The sequence below is a fragment of the Protomyctophum bolini genome, assembly GCF_963924005.1.
Source record: "Protomyctophum bolini genome assembly, chromosome: 10".
Classification (NCBI taxonomy): domain Eukaryota; kingdom Metazoa; phylum Chordata; class Actinopteri; order Myctophiformes; family Myctophidae; genus Protomyctophum; species Protomyctophum bolini.
In genome coordinates, this window is record NC_137871.1 from 17,539,036 (window position 1) to 17,555,714 (window position 16,679).

The 16,679-nt window shown below is 40.1% G+C and overlaps 4 protein-coding genes across 4 annotated transcripts; all 4 read right to left on the bottom strand.

Moving 5' to 3' along the window:
* Positions 1 to 483: 483 nt before the first annotated feature.
* Positions 484 to 6,753, bottom strand: LOC308322195 (protocadherin gamma-C3-like; the record flags this gene model as incomplete). The annotated part of the gene is made up of 3 exons (XM_080773388.1): positions 484 to 489; positions 904 to 1,065; positions 4,393 to 6,753. 3 exons carry the CDS (start codon positions 6,751 to 6,753, stop codon positions 484 to 486), a joined length of 2,529 nt encoding a protein of 842 aa, XP_080629514.1.
* Positions 6,754 to 6,912: 159 nt separating this feature from the next.
* LOC308322196 (protocadherin beta-15-like) lies at positions 6,913 to 10,026 on the bottom strand (the record flags this gene model as incomplete). Its single annotated transcript, XM_080773389.1, has 2 exons — positions 6,913 to 6,926; positions 7,644 to 10,026. The coding sequence occupies 2 exons, from the start codon at positions 10,024 to 10,026 to the stop codon at positions 6,913 to 6,915; spliced, it is 2,397 nt and encodes a 798-aa protein (XP_080629515.1).
* Positions 10,027 to 10,735: 709 nt separating this feature from the next.
* LOC308322197 (protocadherin beta-18-like) lies at positions 10,736 to 13,192 on the bottom strand (the record flags this gene model as incomplete). The annotated part of the gene is made up of 1 exon (XM_080773390.1): positions 10,736 to 13,192. One exon carries the CDS (start codon positions 13,190 to 13,192, stop codon positions 10,736 to 10,738), a length of 2,457 nt encoding a protein of 818 aa, XP_080629516.1.
* A 1,040-nt stretch (positions 13,193 to 14,232) lies between these two features.
* LOC308322198 (protocadherin alpha-3-like) lies at positions 14,233 to 16,587 on the bottom strand (the record flags this gene model as incomplete). Its single annotated transcript, XM_080773391.1, has 1 exon — positions 14,233 to 16,587. One exon carries the CDS (start codon positions 16,585 to 16,587, stop codon positions 14,233 to 14,235), a length of 2,355 nt encoding a protein of 784 aa, XP_080629517.1.
* Between the last annotated feature and the right edge of the window lie 92 nt (positions 16,588 to 16,679).

The window sequence follows — 16,679 nt, forward strand, 5'->3', positions numbered from 1 at the left end:
CTAACTGGTAAGCATGTGTCCCAGTATTTTCTTCTTGTTTTTTATTTTATCCCCATATATCCAGCTTTGAATGTTTGTGTAAACGCAAACATTGAATGCCATTGATAATGAATGGCCAGCTTTGTGTGTGTGTGTGTGTGTGTGTGTGTGTGTGTGTGTGTGTGTGTGTGTGTGTGTGTGTGTGTGTGTGTGTGTGTGATTTCAGCACCATTGACAGCGATACATGTTTAGATGGACACTTCACTGAATTAACTGCTGTAAATATGTATATTCAATATTCAAACAATAGATACACATTATCCTCAATACATTCTTTGCTCAGCCAATCAAATCATCTCAATTCCATGGTCAGCAAATCAAATCATCGCTATTATTCACACAAACACACGAAGCTGGGCATAGGAGGGGCTAGCGACCCTTAAAAAGTAATTTGTTACAGTTTAACAAAAACACCAATCAACAAAAACCTCAGTGTTTTATGAGTCAATACTTAAAAAGACCAGCAGGAGCACATATGAGCACTAATTCAGCACCATGGACAGCGAGACAAGGTTTTCTATGTGGAGAATGCATTTCAGGTGTTTTTCTTTTTCTGTTCCATAAAATGTGATGAAGCAAAGACACCCTTTTAAGCACCTTTAAGACATTTTAGTCATATTAAGCACATGCACATTCTTGATGTAATTTTGTGTACTGAGTGTAGGCTACAGCACTTTGGTTCAGTGTGTGTGTGTGTGTTTTATACATTTCAGCACCATGGATAGCGTTTTCTATGTTCAGGTGGACACTGCACTTAATTGACTGCTCAGATCCCAAATAATACCATTTCACAACTTTAAACAATCCATACACAACATTACAGCAAATACAGCAGCAATGCATTCCGTGATGTGTTTTCCTTACCTCACCAGATGCACGCCTCCTGTCAGGGACCACTAGTGTATTTCCATTGCTTCCTGGAACTATAGTAGAACCTATACTCATTCTGGGTCCAACTAACATGTACCGTCTGTCTCCAGATCTGTACTGGATGCTGTGACACAGTGTGCCATCATAATTTGTCTCTTGTAAATGCTTAGAGGAATATTCTGTAGATTTAGAGCACTGCATTATGATCAAAACAATGATGCTGAAGATAAAAAGTGTGGAAACTGAACCCAAAGTTATGATCAAATAAAATGTCACGTTGTTATCATCTTCATCTTTTGATACACTTTTAACATCAGATGCTGCAAAAGCCTCTTTAGGCTCCACAACTTTGACAGTCACAGTAGCTGTTGCTGAGAGTGAAACGTTTCCATTGTCTTTTACCAATATTACCAGTTTATGTTCAGCCTCGTCTGTCTCTGTGAATGAACGCAGTGATCTTATCTGTCCTGTATAGCGGTCCAAAGCAAACAGACTGTGGTCAGTAACCTCCTGTAGTGAATATAATAACCAGCCATTATATCCCACATCAGCATCATAGGCTCTCACTTTAGCCACCAAATGTCCTGGGTTCACATTACGAGGAATCTCCTCCACGCCTTCAGCAGTACCGTTAGCACTGACTGGATACAAGATGACTGGAGCGTTGTCGTTCTGATCCAGAATGAACACATTTACTGTGACATTGCTGCTTAGTGATGGAGTTCCGGAATCTTTGGCAACAACTTGGAAATGGAATGTTTTCAAAACTTCAAAGTCAAAACTTTTGAGTCCCGAAATATCCCCGGTGTCTCCGTTAATATTTATAAATGATGTCAGTTTACTGTTATCACCTACATCTCTCTGTATGTGATATGAAACAACAGAATTGTCGCCATCATCACGATCAAATGCCTTGACTGAGAAAATTGAGGCACCTGGGGCGTTGTTTTCATTAACATAGAAAGTATAGGGTCTCAGAGAAAACTCTGGGCTGTTATCATTTACATCTGACACGACAACTGTTATCGTCTTTTCTGATGTTAAAGCTTGTTCACCTGCGTCTTTGGCTATTATAGTTATATCATATAGTGATTGTTTTTCTCTATCAAGCTTTCTCTTTGTGACCACAGCAAACATGTTTTCTTGTATTGATGGAGTTAATGCGAATTGACTGCTTTCAGCTAGGCCTACATTGCTTATAAGCTTGCCGTTGAGTCCAGAGTCTAAATCTGTAATGCTAATCAGTGCTACTGTTGTACCTGGTCTCGAATCTTCTGAAATTGCACCGGACAATGATGTTACCTCTATTTCAGGATTATTATCATTCACATCTTCAATTTTAATTATTACACTCTTTTCTGTTCTAAGTGGAACGTTCCCCTTATCAGATGCACGTATATCAATATCATATGTGTCCTGCACTTCATAATCTACCTGACCTTTCACAATGATTTCCCCAGTAACAGAATCTATAGAAAACAACTCCCGTATTTTACTTTTCACATTGCTGCCAAACGAATAAACAACCTCACCATTGGAGCCATTGTCTAAATCGGTGGCATTTACTTGAATAACTGTTGTGCCAACAGGGGAGTTCTCCCGTAGCACAGCGGAATATATGTCCTTACTGAAAACGGGCAAATTGTCATTTACATCTGAAACATCGATGAATATATCAACTGTTCCTGTCTTTGGGGGTTTACCGCCATCAATAGCTGACAGCGTTAATTTGTGTTTACTTCTTGTCTCTCTATCAAGTGATTTCTGCAAATGTAATATTGGGGATTTACCATGTCTTCCTCTGTCTTTCACTTCTAGACGGAAATGATCATTCGGACTTAGTTTATACTGCTGGACAGAATTTGTGCCACCATCTGGGTCGCGCGCATCATGCAATTGATATCGTGCCCCTGGCAAAGTGGACTCTGAAATTTCCAATCGCTCTTCTTTTTCCGGGAAAATGGGAGAGTGATCATTAATGTCTAGTATCTCTATTGCAACATAATGGACCTCTAATGGGTTTTCTAATACTGTTTTAAGGTTAATCAAACACACGTTGCTGTCTTCACACACCTCCTCTCTGTCTATTTTGCGGTTCACATAAAGGACTCCATCATTCTCATTTACCCTGAACAGGGGATCACCGGTGCTAGAAGCGATACGAAATCCTCTCTCCTTTAGAATGTTTAGATCTATTCCCAAATCCTTGGCAAGATTCCCAACAACAGTTCCTTCTTGAACCTCTTCAGATATAGAATACCTTATCTGTGCCGAGGCCCCGCTGAAAACCAAAAGGGCTACTGTGGTCACAAAGGCAAACCATTGCGTTCGACCCAGCCACGTCTTCCGTCCTCTTTGTTCCATATTTTCAACCAAAACAAATATAATTCCAAATGTTGACTATTCCTCCCAGCCTGTAACCTCTCCATCCATTGCAGTAACGAATATTCCCTCTCCTGAATCTGATCCCAATTCGTCGACTGCTATATAGTCCAAAACTCATGTGGCTGTATAGGTTATATTTTCCGCTGAGATCTGTAGAGGCGTATGTGATTGTAAATTAGGCTTTATTCTGTAAGGATACCGCCACCATGCGAATCTAAGCAATACTGCAGGAATATACGTTGTCTTACTTACATTCATAATTCACGTTTCAAGTTGAAATTCCTTGCAACTTCTAGACCCGGTTTACATTCAGTGGCAATGGCAATATACACAAATGTAAAAACATGCAAATCAGCACACCAGAAAAAGTATCAAGTCGAACATGAATACTTAACAGTGAACCATTTCACAGTGTAAATCCTGCAGTTTTACTTTGCCTGTTACAGGTCAAATATGACAAGAAGACAAAAAGACTAATAGATATCACACCCATGTGTGAGGGGCGCTCTTAGTCTTATCATCATGCATCATATATCATCTCATTCTGGCCATTCACAATTTGCGTTTTCAATTTTCTGCCCTCACGTTTTATCCTCAATACGTTCTTTGCTCAGCCAATCAAATCAGCTCAATTCAGCCAATGAAACCATCACTATTATTCACACAAACACACAAAGCTGGGCATAGGAGGGGCTAGCGACCCTTAAAAAGTAATTTGTTACAGTTTAACAAATACACCAATCATCAAACATAAAACTTCAGTGTTTTATGAGTCAATACTTAAAAAGACCAGCAGGAGCAGATATGAGCACTAATTCAGCACCATGGACAGCGAGACAAGGTTTTCTATGTGGAGAATGCATTTCAGGTGTTTTTCTTTTTCTGTTCCATAAAATGTGATGAAGCAAAGACACCCTTTTAAGCACCTTTAAGACATTGTAATCATATTAAGCACATGCACATTCTTAATGTACATTACTCTCTAATGTAAATTTTGGTATACTGAGTGTACAGCACTTTGGTTCAACACATGTTTTAAATACATTTTAAATAAAAGTGCAAACGTTAACGTTCATGTTATTGTGTAATCTGTCTTACCTCTTGAGACACCTGCCTCCTGTCAGAGACCACTAGAGTATTCCCATTGCTGCCTGGAACTATAGTAGATCCAATACTCATTCTGGGTCCAACTAACATGTACCGTCTGTCTCCAGATCTGTACTGGATGCTGTGACACAATGTCCCGTCATAATTTGTCTCCTGTAAATTCTTTGAGGAATAGTCTCTATGTATGGAACACTGCATTACTATCAAAAAGATGATACTTGTGAGAAAAAGTACTGAAACTGAGCCCAAAGTTATGATCAAATAAAATGTCACATTATTTTCCTCTTCATCTTTTGCATAACTTTTTACATCAGAAGCAGCGAAAGCTTCTTTGGGTTCCACAACATTGACAATCACAGTAGCTGTTGCTGAGAGTGAAACATTTCCATTGTCTTTTACCAGTATGACCAGTTTATGTTCAGCCTCGTCTGTCTCTGTGAATGAACGAAGTGTTCTTATCTGTCCTGTATAGCGGTCCAAAGCAAACAGACTGTGGTCAGGAACTTCCTGTAGTGAATATAATAACCAGCCATTATATCCTATATCAGCATCAAAGGCTCTCACTTTAGCCACCAAATGTCCTGCGTTGACATTACGAGGAATCTCCTCCACGCCTTCAGCAGTACCGTTAGCACTGACCGGATACAAGATGACTGGAGCGTTGTCGTTCTGATCCAGAATGAATACCTGCACTGTTACGTTACTACTTAGCGACGGAGTTCCAGAATCTTTGGCAACAACTTGAAAATCGAATGATTTTACTTTTTCAAAGTCAAAGCCTTTCAGTGCCAATATATCCCCATTTTCAGAATTGATATTTAAAAATTGTGACACCCAATTTTTATCTCTTCCATCTCTGACAATATAATACGAAATTAATGAGTTTTGATTCTCATCTTGGTCAAAAGCTCTAACTGAACATATTACTGCTCCCGGAGGATTATTCTCTGTAACATAGAACATATAGGGGCTCAGTGAAAACACTGGACTGTTATCATTTACATCTGACACTATAACACTTATTGTCGTCATAGATGACAAGGGCGGTTCACCTGCATCTTTAGCAACTATTGTTACATCATAATGAGGCTGCTTCTCTCTGTCCAACAGGGCCTTGGTTACTATTGCGTACATATTATCTTGTATCGAAGGAGTTAAAGTAAAAGGGACCTCGTTGCTGATATATCCAACAACCTTCCCGTTCAGTCCAGAGTCTAAATCGGTAATGCTGATGAGAGCCACTGTTGTTCCGGGTCTGGAGTCTTCAGAGATTGCACTAGACATGGATGCGACCTCAATCTGTGGCGCGTTGTCATTCAGGTCCGCAATTTTAATTAAAACGCTTTTATCTGTTGTCAGTGGAACTGTACCCCTATCAGATGCTTGTATGTCAATTTCAAAGCTTTCTTCTGATTCAAAATCAATGAGTCCTTTAACAGTAATTTCGCCCATAATCGTGTCTATTGCAAAAAGTCCCCGCAGTTTGCTATTTGCATTGCTGCCAAAAGAATAAAAAACCTCTCCGTTCAGACCATCATCCATATCGGATGCATTTAATTGAATAACCTTTGTGCCAATTGGGGAGTTTTCATTCAGTGTTACAGAGTATACGTCTTTATTGAAAACTGGCATATTGTCATTTACATCCAAAACATCTATGGATAGTTTTACTGTTCCAGACAATGGGGGCTTACCCCCGTCTATTGCTGTAAGCAGCAGTTGATGACGACTACTAGTTTCTCTGTCCAATTGTTTGTGTAAGTATAAAATTGGGACTTTTCCATCCTTGCCTCTGTCCTTTACCTCCAAGCGAAAATGATCATTAGAGCTGAGTTTATATTGCTGCACAGCGTTCACGCCACCATCGGCATCGCGTGCAGCCTGCAACTGAAATCGAGCTCCTGGCAGCGCGGACTCTGAAATCTCGAGCTGTCTTTCATTCTCTGGGAAGCTGGGAGAATGGTCATTAACATCCAGTATCTCCACTCCAACATAATGTATTTCCAGTGGGTTCTCCAGTACTGTTTTCAGATTGATGAGACATACACTGACCCGTTCACACACCTCTTCTCGGTCTATTTTACGTTTCACATAAAGCATCCCATCATTCTGATTGACGTGAAACAATGGCTCAGTTGATCCAGACACAATACGGAACCGTCTCTCTTTGATGATACCGATATCTAGTCCGAGGTCTTTTGCTATATTCCCAACAAGAGTCGCTTCTTTAAGCTCCTCTGATATTGAATATCGTATCTGTGCTGAGGCTCCACTAAAAACCAAAACCAAGGCAACCACGAAAACGACCAACTGCCTTCGATCTCGCCGTGCATCTTGTCGCCTTTGTTCCATGTTCTTAGAATGAAAACACAACTCCGTTTCATTTGCTTTTACTCCTCAGTAGACAGAATTTCCGTAGCCATAGGTGAGAGTGAGATCTGTCCGATATGCAAGCTGAATTTATGTATCAAAAAGCTTAGATTAGACTTCGGCGCTCATGAGCTAAATGTTCTATCCTCCTGCAACTGAACAAGAGAAGGTGGGCGGACACACAATCGTGCCGAAATATTGTGTTGGTTCGTTCCAGCTGGGTACTGCCACCATGCGAACTCTTCAATATATTACACTGTATAGAAACAATGCACCTTGTAGTGCCCTCTAGTTATAATGGGTAGAAATTCAAGTGAGAAAAATAAACAAAATGTGTGTCAACCAGAAAACTCATGAATAGATTAATTTACTACATAATTAAACCATATAATATCGAACTATTAAGCATCTGTCCCACTAAAAAAAAGTCACTTCTGCCTTTCCAAGACCTTAAAACTTTTCATTCACATTAGATTTGTGAGTAGGCCTATACCTATACATTTCCTAGCCAACCACATTGTTTCTATTTGTAGTTAGTCAATGAGGTGATGGACTACAAATTGCTTTCATATAGTAGACTGAGGGTATGTTTGCTTGAGTCTAATCCCCACGAACCTGTAACTGTTGTATGTTACAGATTTGTACCATTCAATGTCATTACTCTTTTTAACATGTGTGTGTGTGTGTGTGTGTTTGCAGATAAACATGAACATTTATTCATTATGATTTATTAATGTCAGCAACATGGATAGCGATTTCTATGTTCAGGTGGACACTGCAGTGAATTGACTGCTCAGATCCCAAATAATTCCATTTCACAACTTTAAACAATCCATACACAACATTAGAGAAAATACAGCAGCAATGCATACCGTTATGTGTTTCCCTTACCTCACCAGAAGCACGCCTCCTGTCAGGTACCACTAGTGTATTTCCATTGCTTCCTGGAACAATTGTAGAGCCTATACTCATTCTGGGTCCAACTAACATGTATCGTCTGTCTCCAGATCTGTACTGGATGCTGTGACACAGGGTTCCATCATAATTTGTCTCTTGTAAATGCTTAGAGGAATAGTCTGCAGATTTAGAGCACTGCATTATGATCAAAACGATTATGCTGAAGATAAAAAGTGTTGAAACTGAACCTAAAGTTATGAACAAATAAAATGTCATGTTGCTGTCATCTTCATCTTTTGATACACTTTTAACATCCGAAGCGGCAAAAGCCTCTTTAGGCTCCACAACTTTGACAATCACAGTAGCTGTTGCTGAGAGTGAAACGTTTCCATTGTCTTTTACCAGTATGACCAGTTTATGTTCAGCCTCGTCTGTCTCTGTGAATGAGCGAAGTGTTCTTATCTGTCCTGTATAGCGGTCCAAAGCAAACAGACTGTGGTCAGTAACTTCCTGCAGTGAATATAGTAACCAGCCGTTATATCCTATATCAGCATCATAGGCTCTCACTTTAGTCACCAAATGTCCTGGGTTCACATTACGAGGAATCTCCTCCATACCTTCAGCAGTACCGTTAGCACTGACTGGATACAAGATGACTGGAGTGTTATCGTTCTGATCCAGAATGTAAACATTCACTGTGACATTGCTGCTTAGTGGTGCAGTTCCAGAATCTTTGGCAACAACTTGGAAATGGAATGTTTTCAAAACTTCAAAGTCAAAACTTTTCAGTCCCAAAACATCCCCGGTGTCCTGGTTAATATTTAGAAATGATGTCAATTTAATGTTATCACCTCCATCTCTCTGAATGTGGTATGAAACAACAGCATTATCGCCATCATCACGATCAAATGCCTTAACTGAAAAAACGGAGGCACCTGGGACGTTGTTTTCATTAACATAGAAAGTATAGGGGCTCAGTGAAAACTCTGGGCTGTTATCATTCACATCTGATACAACGACTCTCATAGTCTTTTCTGATGTTAAGGCTGGCTCACCTGCGTCTTTTGCAATTATTGTTATGTCATATTGTGATTGTCCTTCTCTATCTAGCTGAGACTTTGTGACTACAGCAAACATGTTGTCTTGTATAGATGGAGTTATTATAAATGGACTGCTTTCAGCTACATGGCTTAAAATCTTCCCGTTGAGCCCAGAGTCCAAATCAGTAATGCTAATCAGTGCTACTGTTGTACCTGGTCTCGAATCTTCCGAAATTGTACCTGACAATGATGTTACCTCTATTTCAGGTGTATTATCATTCACATCTTCAATTTTAATTATGACATTTTTGTCTGTTCTAAACGGAACGCTTCCCTGATCAGAGGCCTCTATGTCAATATCATATGTATCTTGTATTTCATAATCCACCTGACCTTTCACAATTATTTCCCCAGTTACAGAATTGATATAAAATATTTCCCGAACTTTACTTTCCACATTGCTGCCAAACGAATAAACAACCTCGCCATTAGAGCCGTCGTCTAAATCCGTGGCATTTACTTGAATGATTGTGGTGCCGACAGGGGAGTTCTCCCGTAGTACGGCGGAATATGTATCTTTACTGAAAACTGGTATATTGTCATTTACATCTAAAATATCGATACATATGTCAACTGTTCCTGTCTTTGGAGGTTTACCACCGTCAACAGCGGTCAACGTTAATCTATGGTGATTTCTTGTCTCTCTATCGAGTGGTCTTTGTAAGAGTAATATTGGGGTTTTTCCATTTCTTCCTCGATTTTTAACCTCTACCCGAAAGTGGTCATTAGGACTGAGCTTATATTGCTGTACAGAATTTGTGCCACCATCTGGGTCGCGGGCATCTTGTAATTGATAGCGTGCCCCTGGCAACGCTGACTCTGAAATCTCTAATCTTTTCTCTTGTTCAGGAAAGATGGGAGAGTGATCGTTAATATCTAGCACCTCTATTGCAACATAATGGACCTCTAGTGGGTTTTCTAAAACAGTTTTAAGGTTAATCAAACACACGTTGCTGTCTTCACACACCTCCTCTCTGTCTATTTTGCGGTTCACATAAAGGACTCCATCATTCTCATTTACCCTGAACAGGGGATCACCGGTGCCAGACACGATACGAAATCCTCTTTCCTTTAGAATGTTTAGATCTATTCCCAAATCCTTGGCAATATTCCCAACAACAGTCCCTTCTTGAACCTCTTCAGATATAGAATACCTTATCTGTGCCGAGGCCCCGCTGAAACCCAAAAGGACTACTGTGGTCACAAAGGCAAACAACTGCGTTTGCTCCAGCCATGTCTTCCGTCCTCTTTGTTCCATATTTTTGAAAGAAAAATAATATAATTCCGAACATACTATTCCTCAAAAACAAGTCATCTTTCCACCATCCATTACAGTGATGAATAACTCCACTCCTAATCCCAATGCGCTGGTATTTCCTATGGATCTCTGAACGTCGTTTGTTGTAGGCCTGTGCTGTGTTCATGTCCTGTAGTTTATATTTTCTGCTGAGATCTGTAGGGGCGTACTCACTCACTCAGATATGAGTGTTAGGTTTTATTGTGAAAGGGTACTGCCACCACGCGATATTATGAAATATTGCACGAATAAATGTTACCTTACTTTCATGATTCATATATTTCAGAGTTTAACTTCACAACATAAAATAATTATATAAATCAAATTTAACAGATACCTAAATGTCAAACGTAATTCTGAGTGTTTCATGACGTTAGCCAAACCTAAATATGCGACCAGATATGAACACTATTTCAGCACCATGGACAGCGATAAAAATGTTTTGACTGTTTTTACAGAGTATATGCATTCAGAATATGTTGTCTGCATGCATGACAGTCAAAGTTGTATTCCACAATGGTGCAAAGAAATCACAGCTTGAAGCAAATGTTATTGAATTAAATCCATTGCCAATTAAATTGCACAATGAGGAATAGCCTGAGTTAATTACTTAAATGACAACACGATCTAGATCCTTGCGGGTCAATATTTTACACTCTGAAAGTTAAGTTTACCAGTCCTTATATGTGAAAATAGTGTGCAACCCGGCCATACCATGCCATGTCACAACATTACAATAGCTAAAAAAAACCAAAAAAAAAACATGTCTTACCTCTCCAGATGCACGCCTCCTATCAGAGACTACTAGAGTATTCCCATTGCTGCCTGGAACTATAGTAGAACCTATACTCATTCTGGGTCCAACTAACATGTACCGTCTGTCTCCGGATCTGTACTGGATGCTGTGGCACAATGTCCCGTCGTAATTTGTCTCTTGTAAACACTTGGAGGAATAGGCTGTAGGTTTGGAGCACTGCATTGCAACCAAACCGATAATACATATGAGGAAAAGTACTGAAACTGAGCCTAAAGTTATGATCAGATAAAATGTCACATTATTCTCCTCTTCGTCTTTTGTAGACCCTTTAACATCAGAAGCTGCAAAAGCCTCTTTGGGTTCCACTACTTTGACAATTATAGTAGCTGTTGCTGAGAGTGAAACGTTTCCATTGTCTTTTACCAGTATGACCAGTTTGTGGTCAGCCTCGTCTGTCTCTGTGAATGAACGCAGTGTTCGTATCTGTCCTGTATAGCGGTCCAAAGCAAACAGACTGTGGTCAGTAACTTCCTGTAGTGAATATAATAACCAGCCATTATATCCTATATCAGCATCATAGGCTCTCACTTTAGCCACCAAATATCCTGCGTTGACATTACGAGTAATCTCCTCCACACCTTCAGCAGTACCGTTAGCACTGACTGGATACAAGATGACTGGAGCGTTGTCGTTCTGATCCAGAATGAACACGTTCACTGTGACATTATTGCTTTGTGACGGAGTTCCAGTGTCTGTGGCAACAACTTGGAATTGAAACGTTTTCACAGTTTCAAAGTCAAAGTGTTTTACGGCCAATATATCACCATTTTCGGGATTCATATTCAGAAATGATGTCATTTTGTTATCTCCCCCATCTCTCTTTATGGAATAAGAAATAATAGCATTATCGCCCTCGTCACGATCAGAGGCCCTTACAGAAAATAATGATGCTCCTGGAGTATTGTTCTCAGTGACGTAGAACGTATAGGGGCTCACTAGAAACTCTGGTCTGTTATCGTTCATGTCTGATACAACGACACTTATTGTACATTCAGCTGATAAGGCTGGGTCACCTGCATCTTTTGCAACTATCGTTACATCATATTTGTTTTCCTTCTCTCTGTCAAGCTGAGACTTGGTGACAACAGCGTACATGTTATCCTGTATGGAAGGGGTTAGTGTGAAGGGGACGCCCTCGTTTACATAGCTGACAACCTTTCCATTCAGTCCAGAGTCCGAATCCATAATACTTATAAGTGCTACAGTTGTTCCTGGTCTAGAATCTTCGGATATTGCGTTGGATAACGACGTCACCTCAATCACAGGTGCATTGTCATTTAGGTCTGTAATCTTTATAGTAACACTTTTATCCGTTCTAAAAGGTGAGGCTCCTTTATCGGATGCTTGGATATCAATCTCGTAACTGTCGTCTAACTCATAGTCTATTTGTCCTTTCACTGTTATTTCTCCTGTGTCTGGTTCAACGTCAAAAAGGTCTCGTACTTTACTATTGACATTTCCAAAAGAATAAACCACCTCCCCGTTTGAACCGTCATCCATATCGGTGGCGTTAACTTGAATGACTGTTGTACCAATGGGCGAGTTCTCATTAAGTGTCGCAGAATATGTATCTTTTGTAAAAACAGGCATGTTGTCGTTCACATCTAAAACATCAATTAATAACACTACAGTCCCTGATTTTGGAGGCTTTCCCCCATCCATGGCTGTAAGTAGTAGTTGATGACTATTAGACGTTTCTCTGTCAAGTGGGCTTTGTAAATGTAAAATAGGGATCTTACCATCTTTGCCCCGATCCTTCACCTCTAACCTAAAATGATTATTGCGACTCAATTTATACTGCTGGATAGAATTGACACCACCATCAGGGTCGCGGGCAGCATGCAATTGAAATGTTGCTCCTGGTAAGGTGGACTCTGAGATTTCAAGCCTTTTCTCTTTGTCTGGGAAGCTTGGCGAGTGATCATTTACATCCAATACTTCCACGGCGACATAATGGATCTCCAAGGGGTTCTCCAACACGGTTTTAAGATTGATCAAGCATACACTGGTCCGCTCGCATATTTCCTCTCTGTCTATAATGCGGTTCACATAAAGGATACCATCGTTTTCATTTACACTGATAAGCGGCTCGGTGGAGCCAGACACGATGCGAAATCCTCTGTCCCGCAAAATATGCACATCTATTCCCAAATCCTTAGCTATATTCCCAATTGCAGTTCCTTGTTTAAGCTCTTCGGATATAGTGTATCTTATCTGTGCAGAGGCCTCGCCAACGAACAACCCAAACACGATAATAAAGGCAACCCACTGCCATGGCAATCGCAATGTCCCTTGTCCTCTTTGTTTCATCTTCTGGGTTAAAAGCACATTTCCAAGTAAACGTGAATGAATTGATATCATGTGTTTGTCCATCATCTATGCGAGGAAATCATCCTAAAAGTGTACCAGATGACAACGACAGCTAGAGTTGAAACGGTATTGCAAAGATAAAAAAATTGAACGTATCCTCAGTGAATGGGCGGACTCAAACGAGTGGCTTAATTTTAACTGAGTAGTGCCACCATGCGATTCCAGCACGCACCTTTTAGGTTAGATATGCTGTGTGTGTGTGTATGTGTATGTGTATGTGTATGTGTGTGTGTGTGTGTGTGTGTGTGTGTGTGTGTGTGTGTGTGTGTGTGTGTGTGTGTGTGTGTGTGTGTGTGTGTGTGTGTGTGTGTGTGTGGCCTACAATATCATATTTAGATCTTCTGAAATCAGGAATTGGTATTTTCACCAGTTATAATTTAACTAGCCTATACCTAATCTAAAATATGTAGGCTATTATATAAATGGGAAAGAACCGTCAGAACCATGGACAGCGAACTTGACCATGCAGTCAAGAGATATGAGCAAAGGACCTTAAAGGGAGATTTCACTTAAAAATATTCTCACTCCAGACATTTTTTTTTCAAGTTGCTCAATTCAGAAGCCTATTTATATATTTGGTATCCATTTTATCAGACACGCCTCCTTCCTATAGGAACCCATTTTAACTTCAAACTTACTTTTAAGTTTTTTAACCTAGATTCATCAAAAACACCCGTTCTTGGTTCTGGTGACTTTTTTCCATTTATTTTATTGATTTCCTTTTTGGGGAAAATGAAGAAAATAAAATGAATTACAAATATCTAAATATATTGAATCGAACAACTTACAAACTTTTTTTCTCCGTTTTTTTAGTATGATGTACATTTGTGGCAACAGGCATTCTGATTGGCCAGTATGAGATGATGCATGATGATGTACGATTATAAGAGCGCCCCTAACTTCACACGGGTGTGACTTTTAAGTGAAATATCCCTCAAAGCACCACAACATGTAACATCACTACAAAAGTAAAATACACATTAGTTTAAAATTGGTCTTACCTCTCCGGACACGCGCCTCCTGTCAGAGACCACTAGAGTATTCCCATTGCTTCCTGGAACTATAGTAGAACCTATACTCATTCTCGGTCCAACTAACATGTAGCGTTTGTCTCCAGATCTGTATTGGATGCTGTGGCACATTGTCCCATCATAATTGGTGTCCTGTGAATACTTAGAAGAATACTCTATAGGTTTGGAGCACTGCATTAATATCAAAACGATTATACTGATGAGAAAAAGCGTTGACACTGAGCCCAAAGTTATAATCAGATAAAAGGCCACATTGTTCTCCTCTTCATCCCTCACAGAACTTTTAACATCAGTAGCTGAAAACGCCTCTTTGGGTTCCATTACTTTGACAATCACAGTAGCTGTTGCTGAGAGTGAAACGTTTCCATTGTCTTTTACCAGTATGACCAGTTTATGTTCAGCCTCATCAGTTTCTGTGAATGAGCGAAGTGTTCGTATCTGTCCTGTATAGCGGTCCAAAGCAAACAGACTGTGGTCACTAACTTCCTGCAGTGAATATAATAACCAGCCATTATATCCTATATCTGCATCATAGGCTCTCACTTTAGCCACTAAATGTCCTGGGTTCACATTACGAGGAATCTCCTCCACACCTTCAGCAGTACCGTTAGCACTGACTGGGTACAAGATGACTGGAGCGTTGTCGTTCTGATCCAGAATGTACATATTCACTGTGACATTGCTGCTTAGTGGTGGAGTTCCAGAGTCTGTGGCAACAACATGGAACTGAAATATCTTCAGAGTCTCAAAATCAAAGCCTTTTGATGCTGAAACGATTCCATTATCGGAATTTATATTAAGGAAAGGTGTCATGTGGTTTTGTTTGCCTTCTCCTCGAACAATGTGGTATGAGATAGCAGCATTTTCATTCAAGTCTTTGTCAGAAGCTGTTACAGAGAATATAGCAGAACCAGGGGCATTATTTTCTAATATGTAAAATTCATATGGACTTTTAGAGAATACTGGCCTGTTGTCATTTACATCTGATATCTGAATGCTTAGCGTTTTGACATTGGAGAGTGGTGGCTGGCCACAGTCAGAAGCCTTTATGGTAAAGTCATACTGGGAAACTAACTCTCTATCCAATGGTTCTTTTGTAACAACAGAATATACATTGTCTTTGTATGAGGGTTTCAACTCAAATGGCACATTCTCCAATATACTAGATATTACTTTACCATTAAGACCAAAGTCTTTATCTGTAACACTGATGAGAGAAATAACTGTCCCTGGTTTAGAGTCTTCAGGCACTGTATTAAACAGTGAAGTCACCTCTATTACTGGTTTGTTATCATTTACATCTTGTATCTTTATGATTACCCTACATTCAGTGGACATAGGAGGCTGGCCTTTATCAGATGCTTCAATATTCAGTCTATGCAGGTCACTTTCTTCGAAATCAATTGGCCCTTTAACGCGTATTTCCCCTGTTATGCTATTTAATTGAAATAGCTCATACACGCGTTTCTTGAGATTTCTCCCAAGTGTATATTCTACATCCCCATTTGAACCAGAGTCTGCATCAGATGCATTGATTATTAATATAACTCTTCCGATGTTTGCATTTTCCTCTATAGTCGCTGAGTAAACATCTTGGCTACACACTGGTTGGTTGTCATTAATGTCTAGCACTGTAACAGTCACGTTCAAAGCACTTGATCTTGGTGGATTTCCGCCATCTAATGCTGTTAACTTTAATGCATGATTGGTATTCTGTTCCCTGTCCAGGGCTTTCTGTAAAACAAGAACGGGGATCCTTTCTCCCTCTCCGCCATCCCTAATCTCTAAATGGAAATGTTCATTTTGATTTAATGTATATGTGCGAATAGAATTCAGTCCAGCGTCTAAGTCTCTGGCAGCCTGTAGTTCAAATCTTGCCCCTGGTAACTTGTTTTCCGCTAGTCTAATTTCTACATTTGAGTCGGAAAATGTGGGTGAATTGTCATTGATATCTGTTATTTCCACTCCAACATAATGGATTTCCAAGGGGTTTTCAACAACCATTTTTAGATCAACTGCACAGGCGCCGTTACCGTCACAGAGCGCCTCTCTGTCAACGTTTTTGCGGACAAGCAAGAACCCATTGTTCTGGTTTACCTCGAATATGTCGTCCTCAGACCCAGAGACAATTCGAAAACGCCTCTCTTTCAACGTGCTGACATCAAGTCCCAAATCCTTGGCAACGTTTCCAACAACGGATCCCACTTTTACTTCCTCTGGAATAGCATATCTAATTTGACCTGAAATCTGCTCCGAGAAACACAGTAGCAGGGACAAACACAGAAAAGCCCACCCGTACTCCATTCTGCGCCTTCCCCCCCCTTCACAATAAGGTGCACCAAACTCGGCCCTCGATAAGTTCCTGTTGATTATAGGTATTCCACAGATTTGATAAC